Source organism: Pavona decussata, unplaced genomic scaffold (assembly GCF_977016875.1).
Source record: "Pavona decussata unplaced genomic scaffold, jaPavDecu1.1 SCAFFOLD_149, whole genome shotgun sequence".
Classification (NCBI taxonomy): domain Eukaryota; kingdom Metazoa; phylum Cnidaria; class Anthozoa; order Scleractinia; family Agariciidae; genus Pavona; species Pavona decussata.
In genome coordinates, this window is record NW_028145561.1 from 882501 (window position 1) to 901195 (window position 18695).

At 37.6% G+C, this 18695-nt stretch overlaps 2 protein-coding genes across 9 annotated transcripts in view; both read right to left on the minus strand.

Moving 5' to 3' along the window:
• LOC146466268 (uncharacterized) overlaps positions 1-18695 on the minus strand; it is a 77783-nt gene that overhangs the window by 6499 nt on the left and 52589 nt on the right. For 2 of the 8 annotated variants that reach the window (XM_085127571.1, XM_085127568.1), the window contains exon 1: positions 2663-2759. The exons of 4 other annotated variants lie outside the window; for them this stretch is intronic. The gene's annotated coding sequence lies outside the window, so the exon portion shown is untranslated. Of the gene's footprint in view, positions 1-2662; positions 2760-4574; positions 5062-18695 lie in introns of those variants that run through there. 2 more of the 8 variants (XM_085127572.1, XM_085127569.1) reach the window with 2 other exon arrangements.
• LOC146466269 (uncharacterized) overlaps positions 8673-18695 on the minus strand; it is a 40339-nt gene continuing 30316 nt past the window's right edge. Inside the window, exons 6-10 of the mRNA XM_085127620.1 lie at positions 15828-17253; positions 14081-14318; positions 12897-12930; positions 11287-11370; positions 8673-9489 (exon numbers count right to left, since the gene is read on the minus strand). Coding sequence (XP_084983746.1) covers positions 9206-9489; positions 11287-11370; positions 12897-12930; positions 14081-14318; positions 15828-17253 — 2066 coding nt within the window. The 3' untranslated portion in view covers positions 8673-9205. The remainder of the gene's footprint in view (positions 9490-11286; positions 11371-12896; positions 12931-14080; positions 14319-15827; positions 17254-18695) is intronic.

Consider the following 18695-nt stretch of genomic DNA (forward strand, 5'->3'; position numbering starts at 1 on the left):
TACAGTGTTTCTCTGCAAAATGGTCAGGCAGTCATGCACACTGTTGTTTGGATTTATGTTGCCATTTCAAGGCTTAAGGCCTACACAACAACGTTACAATATTAAATGGGATGTTTGCTTGCACATCATTGGCAGGCACATCGCAGCACGTACAAGAGGCTTAAAGTGACAGTATCACGCTATTTTTAGTACTGAACACATTGAAAATCGGAAAGACGCTATTCGGTTGATAGCAGCCAAGATATAATAACATAACAAAATTACGTTAAAGGACTATCAGAATCCAAAGAAACTATCAACGGATATTTTCGCCGGCAGATGACCAAGATAGAGAGGGGTTCAAATTTGAAAACGTCTGGCGGACGTTTTCAAATTTCGCTGTTGTAACGCACTAAAAATCGCCGGTTGTACCATATTTTGGTTCAACCTTTCGTCTTAGAATCACTATTAATATTTCTTTAAATTAGCGATCGAGAAATTAATTAACACAGTGTTCAAAGTTTAAATTTAGTGAATTTTGGCCAAAAATCATGATATCTCCCATCGATCTACCATGATACTGCCCTTTTAAGTGCTGATGCCTTCAAAAATATTACAAAAATAATATGGCTGGATTGACTGCCAAAATAGCATTTCCCATGTGTTATTTTGTTGTTGTCATATTTCAGACACTGAATTAGAGAAAATGTATGGGTCACACAACATGAGAATTAACTCAACAGTGGCTACATGTAAGATCTCTAAATTTATTCTACTACATCTTTGAAAACACACCATAAATTTTTAACGGAAAATTAATAAAAACGTACAGTTTGTGAAAAGTTTTTACAGCCTTAAAATTTCCATTCAAACCTTCGACTTTTCCGAACTGTTTCACATGATTACCCATGATGCGCTAAAGGGTAAAAAGCCTTCTATTCCCAACCAATCGCAGTTGAGAAAACGGAAAGCAATGACCAAACGGTGTTTCTCAGAAACACATTTCAATTTCTCAGAAATGCTACCCAAGAACTATAACAATTCTCGTGTTCATTTTTGTGTAAAATTTATCAAAATTAGCATCACATAGATACAGTAAATAAAACATGTATACATGTTTGTGGTATTTTCTTCGAGCCTTGTTCACATCAAACAGGAATAAATAGAAGCTAACTGTATAAAAAACTTACACATAGGCAAAATGAAACTTTGTGTAATTAGTTGGCGACCCAAATCTCGATTTCAGACAATAAAATTTTCAGACAATATTTTTAACCCCAAAAAAATCTGCCTATCGATACCAACTTGCAGCCTGTATATTGTTGTGAGTATGTGTTAAACAACTATATATAGGGCCTGAATCATTTTCAGTCGCTAATGGTTTTTCCTACACTGGTGAGCAGGACTTTGCATTAAACAATCAAAATCGACCGTCAAAATATGATGGTGGACAAGTGAAAAGATCTCAATAACTGACCAAAAAAATTAGTTCACATTTTCGATTAAGGTCGATAATCACAGGATTTGAAGGACTAGTTATAGATTTACAATATCTCAATAAAAACTTTGAGAGACAATGTTAATTTTCATTGGGCTTTGAACCTATTAAAAATTACCAACTCGGTCGACTTTTCACAGCTGTAGGGCAAATGCTCGCTAAGGTAAATAAAACTCTCAAAAAGCGAATTGTAAAAAAAAAAATTGTCATTTAATCCAGAAGCGAATGTGAGCAGACACAGCTGACACCGATAATTTTATTTGATTTTATTTTAACTTCCGATAATAGTGTACAATAATATCATGAAATTTCGGATGCCTTTGAATCGTCAACGATCCGCGTCCGGTTCTGCAACTATAGTCTTGTGCCCTAAGGGTCAATTACTACTGTTTTTATTTTTCGATTCCTTTCGATAGAAATCGAAGTCTAACGTTCCAAATTCGACCAAAATTGTAACTCTCAAGAGGCAGACCGTTTTATTTTTATCTAGAAACAATAGAACTTGCAAGTTCTTGAGGCAATGATCGCTTGTACTCGACTCTGTGTTATTTCCTGTGCTTAGTCTGCGCTATTAAACTGAACCAATCACGAGCTTGCAACACAAAGGGATCAGGAGATTTACGTCATGGCAATGTGTTTGTTCAACCAACTGCATGAAACAATAAAGGATGCTTTCAACTTCCTTCATCTTCACTGTAAACGTAGAATACTCTAAGAGAAATTTTATCCTTTTAAGTATTCCTCATATACTCTGGAAAGTCAATAAATATTCTTATTGAAATAAAGACATGGAGGCGAAGACATAAAAAGATAATTACCACCAAAATACATTGAGAACACTTGAATGGCTATATCCGATGTCTGCATTTTCTGTGTAATTTGATCGCTAAAAATATCGATCACGCTATGCATGTTATACAACGGTTTGCAACTCAGTTTTCGAACACATATTAAAAAGTTCTCAATAAAAATGCTTCAAAGTATAAAGGATATCTGGTAGAGATTGAGATCAAAGAACTAATCCGCGACTAAATTTGTGGACGCGTTGAGTGCAAGCTTTACTAACTCACGCCACTTAACACTGAAGCATTCCAAGCAGACAAGACAGATCAAACGGATGGAAGCTACAAAGAAAGCGAGAAGAATAGAACACAAACAATAAGATATCAATTTCTGTACGCTTACCTTGAACTAAGTAAGAATCAACCGCAAGCACCTTTAGAAGTAATCAGACAACGCTAACAAACATATAAGGACTCTTCACTCCATATACGGAAGTGGATCATTTTTTAAGTTATGCAATCATTTATACCGTGATCCGGAGCGTGACCAAATTCCAACTGAAACAGGACCTCCTGGTCTTGAAATCCGCGCCAAACGTCTTATTTAATTATTTGTTTATTTATTTAATATTTATCATCAGTTTTTACCATAACTAGCAAGTGTTATCGTCAGTATAAGTATGGAGGGACAAAGAGAAAGGACCTGAGGCCATCGGCGAATGTCTTGCCAAATATTTAATTTAGAGCTGAACTCTTGATAGGGTGAGAATTCAGCCTCAAAACTAGAATCTAGCTCTGGAGCCAAGAATGTTAACCTGCAAGTCCCCGCACAGATGGGAATTCGTGATGAACCGAGTTCCAGCAGACCCTTTTTGGGAAAATTGTCAAATAAAGGTTTATAGTTTCGAAATTTCAATATAAAATTTCATCTTCAAGTACTACCATGGGCTCCCGGTACTGCTAAGTTATTTCATTGAATATTTTAGTGTATGAGCACGTAATGGTTTTTCCTACACTGGTGAGCAGGACTTTGCATTAAACAATCAAAATCGATCGTCAAAATATGATGGTGGACAAGTGAAAAGATCTCAATAACTGACAAAAAAATTAGTTCACATTGTCCATTAAGGTCGATAATCACAGGATTTGAAGGACTAGTTATAGATTTACAATATCTCAATGAAAACCTTGAGAGACAATGTTAATTTTCATTGGGCTTTGAACCTATTAAAAATTACCAACTCGGTCGACTTTTCACAGCTGTAGGGCAAATGCTCGCTAAGGTAAATAAAACTCTCAAAAAGCGAATTGTAAAAAACATTTTGTCATTTAATCCAGAAGCGAATGTGAGCAGACACAGCTGACACCGACAATTTTATTTGATTTTATTTTAACTTCCGATAATAGTGTACAATAAGATCATGAAATTTCGGATGCCTTTGAATCGTCAACGATCCGCGTCCGGTTCTGCAACTACAGTCTTGTGCCCTAAGGGTCAATTACTACTGTTTTTATTTTTCGATTCCTTTCGATAGAAATCGAAGTCTAACATTCGAAATTCGACCAAAATTGAAACTCTCAAGAGGCAGACTGTTTGATTTTTATCTAGAAACAATAGAACTTGCAAGTTCTAGAGACAATGATCGCTTGTACTCGACTCTGTGTTATTTCCTGTGCTTAGTCTGCGCTATTAAACTGAACCAATCACGAGCTTGCAAAACAAAGGGATCAGGAGATTTACGTCATAGCAATGTGTTTGTTCAACCAACTGCATGAAACAATGAAGGATGCTTTCAACTTCCTTCATCTCGGCTGTAAACATAGGATACTCTAAGAGAAATTTTATCCTTTTAAGTGTTCCTCATATACTCTGGGAGGTCAGTACATGTCTTATGGAAATAAAGACATGGAGGCGAAGACATAAAAAGATAATTACCACCAAAAGACATTGAGAACTCTTGAATGGCTATATCCGATGTCTGCATTTTCTGTGTAATTTGATCGCTAAAAATATCGATCACGCTATGCATGTTATACAACGGTTTGCAACTCAGTTTTCGAACACATGTTAAAAAGTTCTCAATTAAAATGCTTCAAAGTATAAAGGATATCTGGTAGAGATCGAGATCAAAGAACTAATCCGCGACTAAATTTGTGGACGCGTTGAGTGTAAGCTTTACTAGCTCACGCTACTTACACTAAAACATTTCAACCAGATAAGACATAACGAAACCTTGATCAAACGGATGGAACCTAAAAAGAAAGCGAGCAGAATATAACACAAAACAATACTATATCAATTTCTGTATGCTTACCTTAAACTAAGTAAGAATCAACTGCAACCACCTTTAGAAGTAATCAGACAACGCTAACAAACATAGAAGGACTCTTCACTCCACATACGGAAGTGGATCATTATTTAAGTTATGCAACATTTATACCGTGATCCGGAGCGTGACCAAGTTCCAACTGAAACAGGACCTCCTTGTCTTTAAATCCGCGCCAAACGTCTTCTTTAATTATTTGTTTATTTATTTATTATTTATCATTAGTTTTTACGATAACTAGCAAGTATTATCGTCAGTATAAGTATGGAGGGACAAAGAGAAAGGACCTGAGGCCATCGGCGAATGTCTTGCCAAATATTTAATTTAGAGCTGAACTCTTGGTAGGGTGAGAATTCAGCCTCAAAACTAGAATCTAGCTCTGGAGCCAAGAATGTTAACCTGCAAGACCCCGCACACTGAGATGGGAATTCGTGATGAACCGCGTTCCAGCAGACTCTTTATGGGAAAATTGTCAAATAAAGTTTTATAGTTTCGAAATCTCAAGTTCAAATTTCATCTTCAAGTACTACCATGGGCTCCCGGTACTGCGGAGTTATTTTATTGAATATTTTAGTGTATGAGCACGTAATGGTTTTCCTACACTGGTCAGCAGGACTTTGCATTAACCAATCAAAATCGACCGTCAAAATATGATGGCGAACAAGTGGAAAGAACTCAATAACTGACAAAAAAATTAGTTCACATTGTCGATTAATGTCGATAATCACAAGATTCGAAGGGCTTGTTATAGATTTTCATTTTCTCAATGAAACCTTGAGAGACAATGTCAATTTCATTGAGTTTTGAACCTATTAAAAATTACCAACTCTGTCGACTTTTCACAGTGAAAGTATTAAAAGCTGTAAGGCAAATGCTCGCTAAGGTAAATAAAACTCACAAAAAGCAAATGTCATTCAATCCAGAAGCGAATGTGAGCAGACTATTTTGGGAAAATTGACAAAGGTTTATAGTTTCGACATTTCGAGTTCAAATTTCATCTTCAAGTACAGTACTACCATGGGCTCCAGGTACGGCTGAGTAATTTTGTTGAATATTTTAGTGTATGAGCATGTAATCCTCCGAAGTATGACAACGTTATTTAGATCTGGCATCCATTCTCCTTCGCAATTTCATTCTACAGATTTTTCTCTCTGATCCACTAGTTATATACGTTTTATGGCAATTTTTAAATCCATCTGTTCGCTCTCATACATTTCACCAATGGAGTGCCAAAAAACACTGAATAACAAAGTATGACGAGACACCATCCTTAAATATTCCTTTAGAAACGTACAACTCAAGGCGTAGTTAAATTCGACCTCACCCCCCTCCCCCCACCCCCACCCGCACGCCAAGGTATGGATGCACGCGAAATAAACGGGAAAACGAGACTGTTCATACAGCTTGTAAACTCCTAGCCTGCGAACGCAGACGTATTTCTGGCTGTCTGGCGTTCGCAGGCTAGTAAACTCCAAACATCGTTGATAAGTTTGTTTAGCTGGATGAATTGGAACAATGGCTCACGAATTCTGTTTAAATTAAGCAAGTATGACCCATGATATTTTCTCAATAGCATGAAGGGCTACTGGTTTCATTTAGTCATTTTCATAACACTGGAAATAACTAAAATTGCTGCTGATCACACTCTGGCCAGTAAATAGTAACCCTGTGGGAATTTGTTAGAGGAATCTACATCGTGCACTGTTTTCCTTGGACAAGAAACTTCACTTTACAACCTGTCTCATTTCACAGGTGTATAAATGGGTACAGGTCACCTGTTGGGGTATCCTCATAAGAATGTAGAGGTGTAACCCTGTGATGGATTATCAGACCATAATGGAGGGGATAGGGGTTTCTACAAAACCGGACCTATGCATCGTCCATGATGACCATCTGGCTAACTAAACTTGTTGGATTAATACGGATCTTAAACTACATACCCTTTTGTAAGTCTCTGAGAGAAATGCTGCCGGTGACGCCATGGCGGTTTGAAGGAGACGTCATGGATCACTATCCTAATATTAACCCTTGACTCATTTTCAGGGGTGTGGGTACTCTAATATATTGAAGGCAATTCGCCTTTTTTGAACAGTTAGGCTTGAAAATAAACTTCAGTAAAGTAGCAAACCCTGTCTGTCCACGTGATTATATACGGGACAGCTTATTTTGGGTAGAATGGTCCCATCTGAGATTGTCGAAGGGTTCATTTTCGAAGGGTTATATATAAATGATTTCATAGTATCTTAGTTATTATATTTTGTACTTTTTATAAAATTAGCGCACGTAATTCAGTCACATAGAATGCCAAGTGTTGATTTTGAATAATCGATTGATTGATTGATTGATTGATTGATTGATTGATTGGTTGGTTGGTTGATTGGGTTTACACTTAGAATCTTATGGTCCAAGGATTTGGATAAACACTCGTTCAACTAGTCTATAAATGCACTTCTCACCCCCCCCCCCCCCACCTCCCCCAAAAACATATCGGTTATTTTTTAGTACAATGTTACAAACAATACTAGGGAAACTATACTACCTAAAGAAACATAAAACAATCACAGACGTCGAATTAGAATAACTAAGCGGTTTGAGTTGAAATAGACTACTTCGAATAGGAAACTACTCTCTACAAGGCTATAAACTACACAAGAACCGTTAAAAACAAGTCAACAAACTTGAAAAGCAAAGCAAGAAAATGGACACAAATCTCATAGTGGGATAACTGTGACAACTTGTTGATGTCTGGACGATTTTAGCACAGTGTTGCTAGCGACGAGGTCTGGAACCGAGGTTACATGATTGCCCTGTTGACTGAGTGAGACTAAAGTACTTATTTAATTGGTTGAAAATAAAAACATGGCGGCCGCGAATTTTAAATTTTATAGAGAAGGAATATCTGAAATGTTTCCACGTTTTAGTGGTTAAGAAGCTGTTGCTCTAACTTTGAAACCGTGACTCAGTAAATTCCAGATAATGTGGATTGCGTTGGGGCAATTATGTAACAGCCGAATGCAGTAAGATCAAAGAAAGCTTTCTGCACCCCCTAACTATAAACTATATAAAGCTCTTAGATTCAAATGAATTAACTTGAAAACTACAGCAATAAATAAATAATAATAAAAAAGCAAGTCTGTATAAATCTTTAATAAATATAAATCTTTAAATATAAATCGTACTATATCTAATTACAACTTATGGACTCGGGACTTATGGACTTATTACTTTGGTCATAGTCTCTAAGACGTGTTTCAACAAAATTATTGTCCTCCAAAAACGCGCATTACGTCTAATCTACTTTACTGATAGAAAAGAACGTACAATTTCTTTTTTTGTAATGTCAAAATTCTACAAGTAACCTTCTTATATTACGAAGCCGTGTTCAATTTAATCGATGTTCATAATAACAGTGCACCATGACAATAAACATCATGAAACTATTTTCGAGACTGAGTGACACCTATGGTACTCGCTCATCAACATCCTAACAAGTTTACGTTAAGAACTCTAGACTTGCTTTTAGACTTCTTGGCATCAAAACCTGGAAAAATGATACCCAATGATTTAAAAACTTTATCAAAGAAATCTTTCAATAAAGAATTGAATAGAATAACTTTATTGACGTGTGGGTGTTGTGTAGCTGAGGGTAGAAGTCTCCTCTACTAATTGTAGACACCTAAACATTAAAAGGTTTCCTAAATCTAAAATTAAATTAGTTAGCTAAGGGCACCTAAAATACTAATTAAAGTTTAAAATTTTTGATGCATCCTATCATTTCCGCATACAGATATCCTAAACCTAAAAATTACACTAGTCGACTGCAGGCACCTAAAGTTACAAGATACAAGAATTTGATAAAAAAAATATAACACTAAAATTAAAAGTAGTAGTATTTACATCGCCGTCATTGTCATATACATGGAGCTGAGTGAGGACTATGTGGAGCGATGGGTAGAGTTTTTGCAAAGATTGGAAGAAGCTCAGGATTGAGTCACAGACCCACCCGGTAAATAAATAAATAAATAAATAAATAAATAAATAAATAAATAAATAAATAAATAAATAAGTGAATAAATAAATATAAATAAATAAATAAATAAATAAATAAATAAAAATAGAAGTATCGTTAGACATTCTAAACACCAAATTTGTATATCGAGATTGATGCTACAACTCTAAAAGTTAACACCGTAAGATAAGAAATATTTCATTGATACATACCGTTTCCTATAACTCAGTTCTATACTTTTCTTTGTACAACAATCTACACTTATTTTACTCTTTTTATGTTGTAAAAATATGACATGTATATAATGTAATAATGTAGATTAAAGTATCACGAACCGAGGGAAAGAAATAGGTGATAGGTTACAGATTTTCCTTGAAAATCATCCAGGCGTTCAGCAGGTGAGGAGCAAAGTGAACTACCGAGATAGATACGAGAGAGAGAAAGAAAAAAGGAGGGCAGACTGGGGAGAGGACCCCCATCTCTTCACACTCGTCTTTTTTCTCGTTTGCATTCATATTTTTCGAGCTCCTTTCTTCCATTTGAACGCCTGCATCAGGCTATGAAGTGTCGGCTCAGTAGAGTTATCGAGACCCTAAAGCTTGCTTTATGATTAATTGTCTACAGAGCAGCAAAATTTCTCCGCTAACAATTTGCAGCCGACCAAATCATTGCACAAAGCTTCGTATAAAACCTGATAGGTAGCCGAGGAACCATTCTTTCGCCGCCACGCCAACAGCATTTGATAAGCCTTCTCAGCTAATTCAGTACTTTGCTGATCAATTCCTTCTATTTCTGGTTCATCTATTTCAAGGCATCTCGCTAGATGCTTCCATTTGTTGCTAATTTTCGTAGAAAGCCTCTGCAAGTCCTTCTTTGAAACTTTGCCTGACGTGGCTGTACAATAGAAAGAAGAAAAAGCATATTTGTTTTAAAATAAGTTAAGAAAACACCACAAGAGGTTTGAACCATGCAGTTTGTTTTTAATTAATTCTTTCTAACTTGTTAATTACACAATTCAGCCCTCAGGCGACGGTGTAATTTTTATTCATATGAATATTTTAACTCAAGAAAGATACTTTCATTGCAACAAAGCTAACCTATCACCTATTACTTGCCGCTGACTTGTGACGTCATTATAAGGCTGATTTACACGAACTGACTTATCGGCCCGATTAGTAGCTACGAGCACGGGCCACGTGTCTAACTGTTCCTTGATGATTGAAATTCTAACAAAATATGTTTTGGAAAACAACAACACCTCAATAAATAAAAATATTTTTCAAACAGCCATTTTAGATTCAGTCTCACAATAGTCAGGGAGCAGACACCTGAAAATAGGCGTTACGCTTAACCCTCACCACAGAAAAGGTTTGAAACCTGATTTTTGTAGAACAAGTCCTCCTGAACAATGCCAGGTAGTTCGTAGAGTTGAATTGTGGTATCAGGGACGAGTAATGGGTCCTTTTTGTTGCGCAATATACGATTTAGCATGAAAACGAGGCTAACAAACATATCTCCTTATATCTGTTCTATTGTCCGTGAAATCCGACGGAAACTTCTAAATAGGTTACGTATCAACAACATGTTGAATACTACATCGTTTAAACAAGCCTAAGGATATCACGTGATCTGTCACGTGACCCAAAAAACGAGTTGAAGCGCTTGTGGATGCAATTGCTCACTTTCTTTGCATGTAACCGACATAAGATTTGATTGAAAACAGAAATAAACAGATAAAAATAACAAATTCTTACCTTTGAAATGTGCTGAGTGTTAAATGCTTTTTAATATTTAGGGCGGTAATTTTTTATGCCTAAATATACATCCAATTCAGGAAACCCTGAATCAATGTCGAGAAGGACTTTTATGTAATAACGGATTGCTTTATAAAAGATTAATAGTTAAAAATGATGCAAGGTATATTAGGATTTAAAACTATTAACAGGAGCAATTTGTTTTTGTTTTACCATTGATTAGGGATTACGGTATTTTGAAATAAAAATAGCACGCGGTATTCGCTAGCCTCAATTTCGTTCTTATCCAGATCGAGGCTATCAGCATCCAACATGGCAGCCTCCATGGTCGCGTTGCTGTTCCATCTGTAAGTACGCTTTCTTCACTTTCTTTCTTTCTTTCTTTCTTTCTTTCTTTCTTTCTTTCTTTCTTCACTGGCTTTTGACATGGTATCCCTTCTGTCAAAGTACCGGGTTTATTTGGAGGAGAAAGGGGTGCAGCAGCTAATTCAGAGAAGAAAGCAGATGACAGTCGCAGCCATGCTATTAGTACGCAGCTGGTTAGTACGGCTAATCATAACTGCAGACGAGCCTAATCATCAGGAACTTGACCGTTCAAGCTCATGTAATAGACCAGAAGACGAGAGACGTGTCTTAAGCATCGCGTTCGAGACATCGTACACTGTGCCACAAATGCCCGAGTGAAGCTACCAAAACAGATAAGCCTTGCAATTGCTGTACATCATCTGACAGGATCCAAGGTGCTGATCACCCTATTAAATCGAATGGGTCATTGTTCCACCTACGACAATCAGAGTGAAATACAGATCGAGAGCTGTTTTGTTTAACATGTGTCAGCAGGCGGCCAGGAGTCCTTCGCTGAAAACATAGCCATTGATGAAATTGAAGGAACTAATAAACTCGTTTTTCCTATTAATATTCATGTTACTGGTATTACCTTCATAAGTAGGTTGGAATCGTTTTGGAGCACTGCCATCAGAAAACAACGAGCCTTGCCTCTTTAGATTTCCAGAAGAAGTACCTGCATAAAGAAGTATTTTTTCAGTGTGATCACCTTTTGCACCTGCAAAAGCAAACTTCTTTCTGTTTCGGGATGCCCATCAGCTTTGACTTTAAAATATTAATTTATTGATGCTGTTTTACATTTTTATATTTTTGTAGCATCTGCTTAATTTCTATATAGTTTAGCTCATGCAATAACCATTCCATCACACATTTAGCTAAACATAAAAGCGGCGCTCCAAAATTACTTTTTAATAGCATTTCAGCTTATGGTTTCCGTATGAACGTAATAACCTTACAAATTCCTCATCCTTTCTGGACTTATATATGTTCTTCGCGCATATGCAACAAACTACTCAGCAACAACAAACAGGAGAGCAAGGTGTCCTCTTATAACCCCCCCCCCCCCCCCCCAAAAAAAAAAAAAAAAAAAAAAAAGTTTGACATTCTAAGCTACATGATTATTTGGGGCTGGTGTTTAAAAATATATGGAAACATTATGTACACTGTAGGTAAACATTCAGTCAGTGCGGGACTTCCGCCATCTTCCTATCTGTTTGTGTGACTTTCTATTGATCTCCTTACATGTATCAGTCGTTGCTTTGACTATAACTTACGTCTCTCTGTTTGCACGCGTGGCCGTAATAATGTTGATGTCAATAGCGCCAGCGTCATGTTTGTATATTTAAATCCGAGCAAATTTTCAAAGAACTAATACATTGCAAACTGTAAAACACATTGCCCTTAAACCTGAAGTTTCTTTGTGGGACACTGACTGGCCTAAGGCGATAAATGTATGTAGTACTTAGTATTTACACTGTAGGTAAACATTCAGTCAGTGCGGGATCGGCTATTTATCGAGTTACGATAGTTTTCTTCGCACTCAAAGTGATACTAATTTGCATAGAGTTTTGTTCACTGGATTCCAACTGATGATCGACCACTGCATCAAAAAATACATTGAGCAGTAACACGAAGAAAATCGTTGCGCCTTTAACAAAGCTTGCTAAGAAGGGTACATGTGCTTTGCTGATGCCGCTAGAATTGTAAACAAGGCGTAAATTTGTGGCATCACGGCAAAAATAAAATGTGATATCTCCGGTTCTATAGGGCGTGTAGAGACGATTGGTGAATAACATGTTGACTTTGTTCTGTTTCTTTTTTGTTTAGTTTTTAAGAAGATCGCTGCGAATCGGTTTGCGAACAGTCCACGCGCGCTCCGTCGTACTGTCACTCTCTAGTTAATTTTGCTTATCAAGAAAGCATTGCGTAAACCTCTAATTAGGCTAAGGATAAAACAGACTTCAATATATATACTGAAGTAATAAATGGAAAAAACTGTTATATCTCATAGCAAGCAGTAAAGAAATAAACTAAACAACACGGATGGGAGGAGGTACGGTCGGACGGACGAAAGTGACGTCAAAACCTAACCAAAATTTCTCGCTTTGATGGGTTACTATATTTTCTTACCCATGGTGCTGCCTCCGCTATGAAATGTTGGCAGCACTAGTAATAAACATCTATATTATTGAAGACACTCACCAGGGTTACGTGTTGCTTCAAAATTCGTCCAAGCCTAAAAAAAATAAGAACCCGATAACTGGAGTCAAAGTGAGGTATTTTTTCCATTGCAATTACAAAAAGGTTGGCTACGAGTTCAGAACGTCCTAACAGGGTGAAAAGGTTTAGATAAACAGTGGAAGGCAACAAAATTAGTCCTTATACGCTGTATGAGAAAACTCCAGTAGCAGATGCTAAGATAACATGTTTGACTGGGCTCAAATTGTCGGGGTCACCCAACGACGCAACATTGAGAAAAATACTTCAAAATGTTGTCTCCTGTGTTCCCAGATCGTTTTGCCTCCTTTTAAGGGCAAATTTGTGTAACTCTAATAGAGTTTGATCTCTTCGGATGCTTTAGCGGAAAATTTTAAGAGGAATTTACGAGATGTTGTTGGCTTCAAGACAATGTTAATGGACCTTAGTTCGAATTTTTGAACGACCTATTTCACGCTTCCAAAACGAAAGGTATTAGCTTCAGGGTGAAATTTTGAACTAATATTTTGCCGAAGGAAACGCTAGATTTTCTTCTCCACTAAGTCCGAAATTCTGAGGCTTTTAAGGCGTTCCCGAAGAGAAATTCGCCAAAATAAACCGTTGTGTGTCACTGAAATGTTAAAGGTAACCAATGCTTTTGAAAGCCATTTTCAAGTCGTAACAGGGATGAAAAATCTTTCCCAGCCCAGTTAGCAGGACTCTGAAATGGCCTCAAAAAGCATTGATTTTGACGCTGATAAACAAATTCTTTATCAAGAACTGGGAATGGAGATGGCAAATCTTTTTATGGACAATGTAATCATGTGTCTGTTACACATTGACGATGATGATTTTCAAAGGAAGAGAAGGCCTAAGCGAAATCGTGTCTTTTTCATCTTCAGGTAACCAGGCTGAAATTTCCCATATGAACAGCAGACAATCATGCATTCATCTAAAAGGACCAGTCCGGTAACTGGGCTCATATAAAGAGGCATTTTAGATTTAGACATGGTATCAAACATAAGGTATCCCCAGTGTCATTGTTTATTGAAGCACCATGTTTCTGCAAGCAGTAATTGCTTGAATTGAGCTTATAGAAACAAATTGCAAACATGTAAACTATGGAGTAAATATCAGTGTATAACAAGACAACAACTGGACAACTCATTAAAGTCAAATCGCACACTTACCTCAATCCACGGCTTCAGTGGCTCTTTTTGTAATGGGCGGCCGGGTCTACAGCACAGTTTTGACTTCAAAGAAATGTAGTGGGCACAGTCAGGATGACGACATTTTGTCTGTTCATGCTTGATGCAGGGCTTCGTTTCCTCCCCTAAACAAACTGCGCACTGAGCACACAACTCCACCTTCATCCCCTTCAGCCACGGACAATCCTTTTTAAGTGTTTCCAGGGATTCCATTAAATGTCTAGAGATTGTGATTGAAAGAAAGGTGGAAGTATAATCTAAATAACCAACCTCATTTACATTGTTTTTCCCCTCCCCTCCCCTTTACTCTTGAAGAAACGGATAGCTACAATATTTTCTTGATTAGATGCCCTGTCATTTTTCAAAATCTCGGTTTCTTGGCACAAGAGTTTATTTTAACCCGGTGATTACTAGTATTCAGGGCCCGGTACCAGTATTTTCTCTTCTACTTAGATTTTGCTGAATTGTAACCAAAATTACAACCAGCCAGGAACACTGAAGTGAACCCTGATCTCTTTGTCAGTGTGAGGAGATGTTCACCTAATGAAACATATCAGTTTACAGATGGCGTCTCCCGTGCTACTACGCAACGTTCTGCGCATCTTGGAATGTTCGGGATATAGAGTTTTCTTTAGGACAATGCCTAATAATTCAAAGGTATTTTTGCGTGGCTGATGACTATGCAGGAAAAAAGAAAAAGATCTGAACGAATGTTGAAATCCAAAAAGAAAACTGAGGGTAATTAAGCATTTTAAGAAATAATGAAACTTCAATCTGGAAAAAAATACCATATGTATATTAAAGCTTTTTTAGTGTAATTGCTGCTTAATTATATCTAAAAAATACGCGTTTACTCCCAATTTTCTTTTTGGATTTCAATAGCCAAAGCTAATATCTGATATCTGCTTCTCCCAAAAAGTCACAAAGACGCAAAAGTACCTCTTTATTAAGAGGAACTGTCCTCAAACAGAAAAAAATCTGCTAAAGAAACTATGCAGCCAACATCCGGAGTAACACAGGCGACGAATTTGAATATAGTCTTAACATTTTACTTATCTTACGATTCACAATATGATGACAATCACTTTCATGAGAACGGATTAAAATAAAAACTAGGACTCCAATAGCCAGAACTGTGCACTTAACTGGACTATCCCAGTGCTGGGATTTAAACAGTAAATGTAGAGGAACAAATGCGGGAGAACGTATTAATTTAATTCTCTACTTAAAATACAAATGAACTGATAAATGCTACAAAGTTTTACATCTCTCATAAAAAAATTACAGATCAACTCATCGCTTCAACGGCTCATTGAATGACGCAAAATACAAAATTTTCTCACCAAGATAAATTTCATGTTCCCTTATTTTTCTTTACATAAATATCTACAGGTTATCCCAAACACTGTAGTGCGCGTTTTTACCGAAAAAAAACAAACAAACAAACATTGCATTGTTCGTAGACTAAACTTTCGAAGCCGAGTGAACGGGCAACAGGTAATTTCAAGCGAGGAAGATAACTCCATGTTTCCCTGTTGGGTACGCTTGTTCGTGCAGCCAGCCATAAAAATGCAAATACATAATATCTGAGGGAGCATGCTGCTCATTGCATATCCTTCCTTTTTAACCTCGCTTTTCAATACTTGTGAGCAACTTGGTAGATGCGCGGTACAAATACCCTGTAACACACTTAAACAAGAAACAGGATTGACTGCCAATATAAACCTACCTAAAAACACTTTGGAAATACTCTGGCACAGGCAGAGGTGGTTTGTCCTCTCCTCTCAATATGCACAGCTTAGTTACTGTTTTGTAGCACATCAAATGTACGAAATAATTTTCGTCAAGGGCAAATTTGGCTTCATTAGCGTACAGTTCATACTCATTGGTTTCTTTAGGATTTGATAGCCACTTTCCAAAGAGAACAACCAGTCGGCAAAAAAGTCCAAAAGGGACATAATTTGTCCCAACAAAAGTGAGGTACAGTGGTGCAGAGAAGGCAGTTGTTCTATTAGAAGCTGCAATTGCCTCTTTGCTAGGTGTTGTTAGCATACTTGGGACAAGAGTAAGTGAACTTCCAGGTTCGCTCCCTGGCCACTCGCATATTAGATTGAACTTATCCATCAAGGAAATCAACAAGTGTTTAATGGGAACTAGTTCCGGATTTTCACAGGCATAATCAAGCAGACTTGTGGTAAGGATTCCCGTCGTTTGTAATTTTTTGCGATCTTGTGCAATAGACGTCCTCTTGTCAGCACAAGGCGTCACATTTATTATATGACAAATAACATTTGTGAGCCACTGGGGATCCAAGACAACAAGACCATCGTCACCAGAATGTTCATGGTACACTACTGAACCATGAGCGTGCAGAAAATGTAACAATGCATCAAAGTCTTCTTTCCCGTCAAATTTACAGAATTTTGAAGCAATCTCTTCTTTAAAGGTGTTTGGGTCGACATACTTCCTTATCTTACTTTCCTTTATAATTTCTTTCTCCACATGATGCCATTGTAAGGGGATCTCTCTCTTTGTATGCAGCATTTTGTTAGCATGATCCAAGATCTCATCTCTCAAAATTTCAATTTTCTCCTGGTTTGTGTCCTTACCAGCAGTGCTGTTATCGATATAAAAAGAATTAACGATATGGTCTGCATATGCTTTGCCAAGTTCCTCTTCGAGTTTCTTTCGAACTAATCTAATTTCTCTCTCTGGGTTGACACACTCGTCAGCATAGGTACCCACTAATATGACAGGATTTGGCTTTTCATTCTCGTCAAAGTTCTTCAAAGAATGTATCAAATCCAGCCACCTCATTATGTGATCCAAATGGGTGTCTTCACCATGACATGCTGCAACCTTGCACTCCTTGCCATTCACATTCACATGACATTCTGCTACAGCGCTGAGTTTCTTTCTTAAGTCAAAACATAACAGGCAGATATCATCTGGAGACATAAAGATTGGATGAATGGCATGATAGACGTCTTGTCCTGCAAAATCCCAAATGAGAGGCCAAATTTTGTCATCTTGGTCAATTTCAATTTCCTGGTTTACAAGGGAGACAATCTCTGGTGGCACAGCACCTTCCTTCCTGGAAACACCCTCGTGTGTACTATCTTCTTGCGGAGCACTTTGGTGAAGCGGTTCCATTTCTACGCGAAAAAATACATTTATGAGCAAAAAAAAAAAACATAAACAACCCTTTACGCTACCTCGTGCCATCATGTTTTTCTCCCATCCGTTACACTCATAGTTTTCCCATGCTTCTTTAGATCTTATCACAGTTTAAACAGACATCACCGTAACAGTAGACTTCTACACTACAAAACAAAGTTGTTAACGTAATGCAACATCTAAATCAATCGATGAATTTATCTGAGCTTTGTTTTCCTTAACTATTCCAAGCACTGGTAAATGACTCCAGTTAGGTTAACACATGCTACCAATGTTTTCTCTGTATATGAAGAGTGATGCCTTCTGCCTGACAAAGCCAGACTGCCACTGAAGTCATACATGTCGCATGCCCCCAGTATTATAGTTCTCTAGTGGGTTGGGCGAGTGGCTAATAACCGCCCTCCCCGGCTTCCCTGATGGAAATTTTTCGGATTGTGGAAACTACATCGTCGACAATAGATTAGTTTATAAATGTTGGATGTAGATAAACGACCTCCCGCATTCCAGACAACAGGTTCGTCTGCAAAATTCTAAGTACTATGATCGATGTTCAACGATTTCAGTGGGGCTCAGATATTACGACTGACGATCGTCATATAGGGCGCAACGTTATCACGACTTGATAATTATTTCTTTGTTTCTGCTGACAGACAAACATTTTTGGGTTTTGAAATGACAGCAAATCTGCGTTATACTTTCTCTTTAAGCGTTGATATAATATCAATATGAGGAAGGTACCGGAAATGCAGGCAGACTGGTGTTGTTGTTGTTTTTTTTCAAAGAGACGCTGTCATATCCATGTCAACAAGAACCACCACAATGCTACAGGCATGGTGAGAGTAGACACCTTGGCTGGCCTCTGACTTTAGGGCTGGACTTGTCTTCATGCAGGCGAGTGTTTTGGCCAGTGGGATCGTGGCATGCATTCTTGGGCTCTGAGTATTCTCATCATTGAAAATGGTTGTAAGAGAAGGCCCTGGCTAAAGGTTCAGTGAATTATTTCCATGAATATAACATGACATTTTTGCTTATCGTACCATGCGTTTGTGTCCAGTACAATTTTTCTGAGCGTTTCTTCTTTGGCTTTAAATGCCAGGCTTAAATGTGCCGTTCGCATGTCTTCGCAGCGTCTTCTTTGCAGCCATACGACTCCAAACCCCCAGGCAAAGAAATTATAATCCAAGATTTTCGCTAAAATTATCCTCTAGATCGAACCCCGCCAAACTGGATGGGTAATTTTATAAATATTCTTGCCTAGTCACTTACGCATTATAATTTAGTGCCTTCTTCCAGAGAATGCGCGATCTTCGTCGATGACCTAGTTCCCAGGGCCCTCTCTCTTCCTCTCTCGAGAAATGACCATGGTTGCCTAATCGCCAGCGATCAGAGCAGAAGTGTCGCTAGCTTTATACCTATTAAC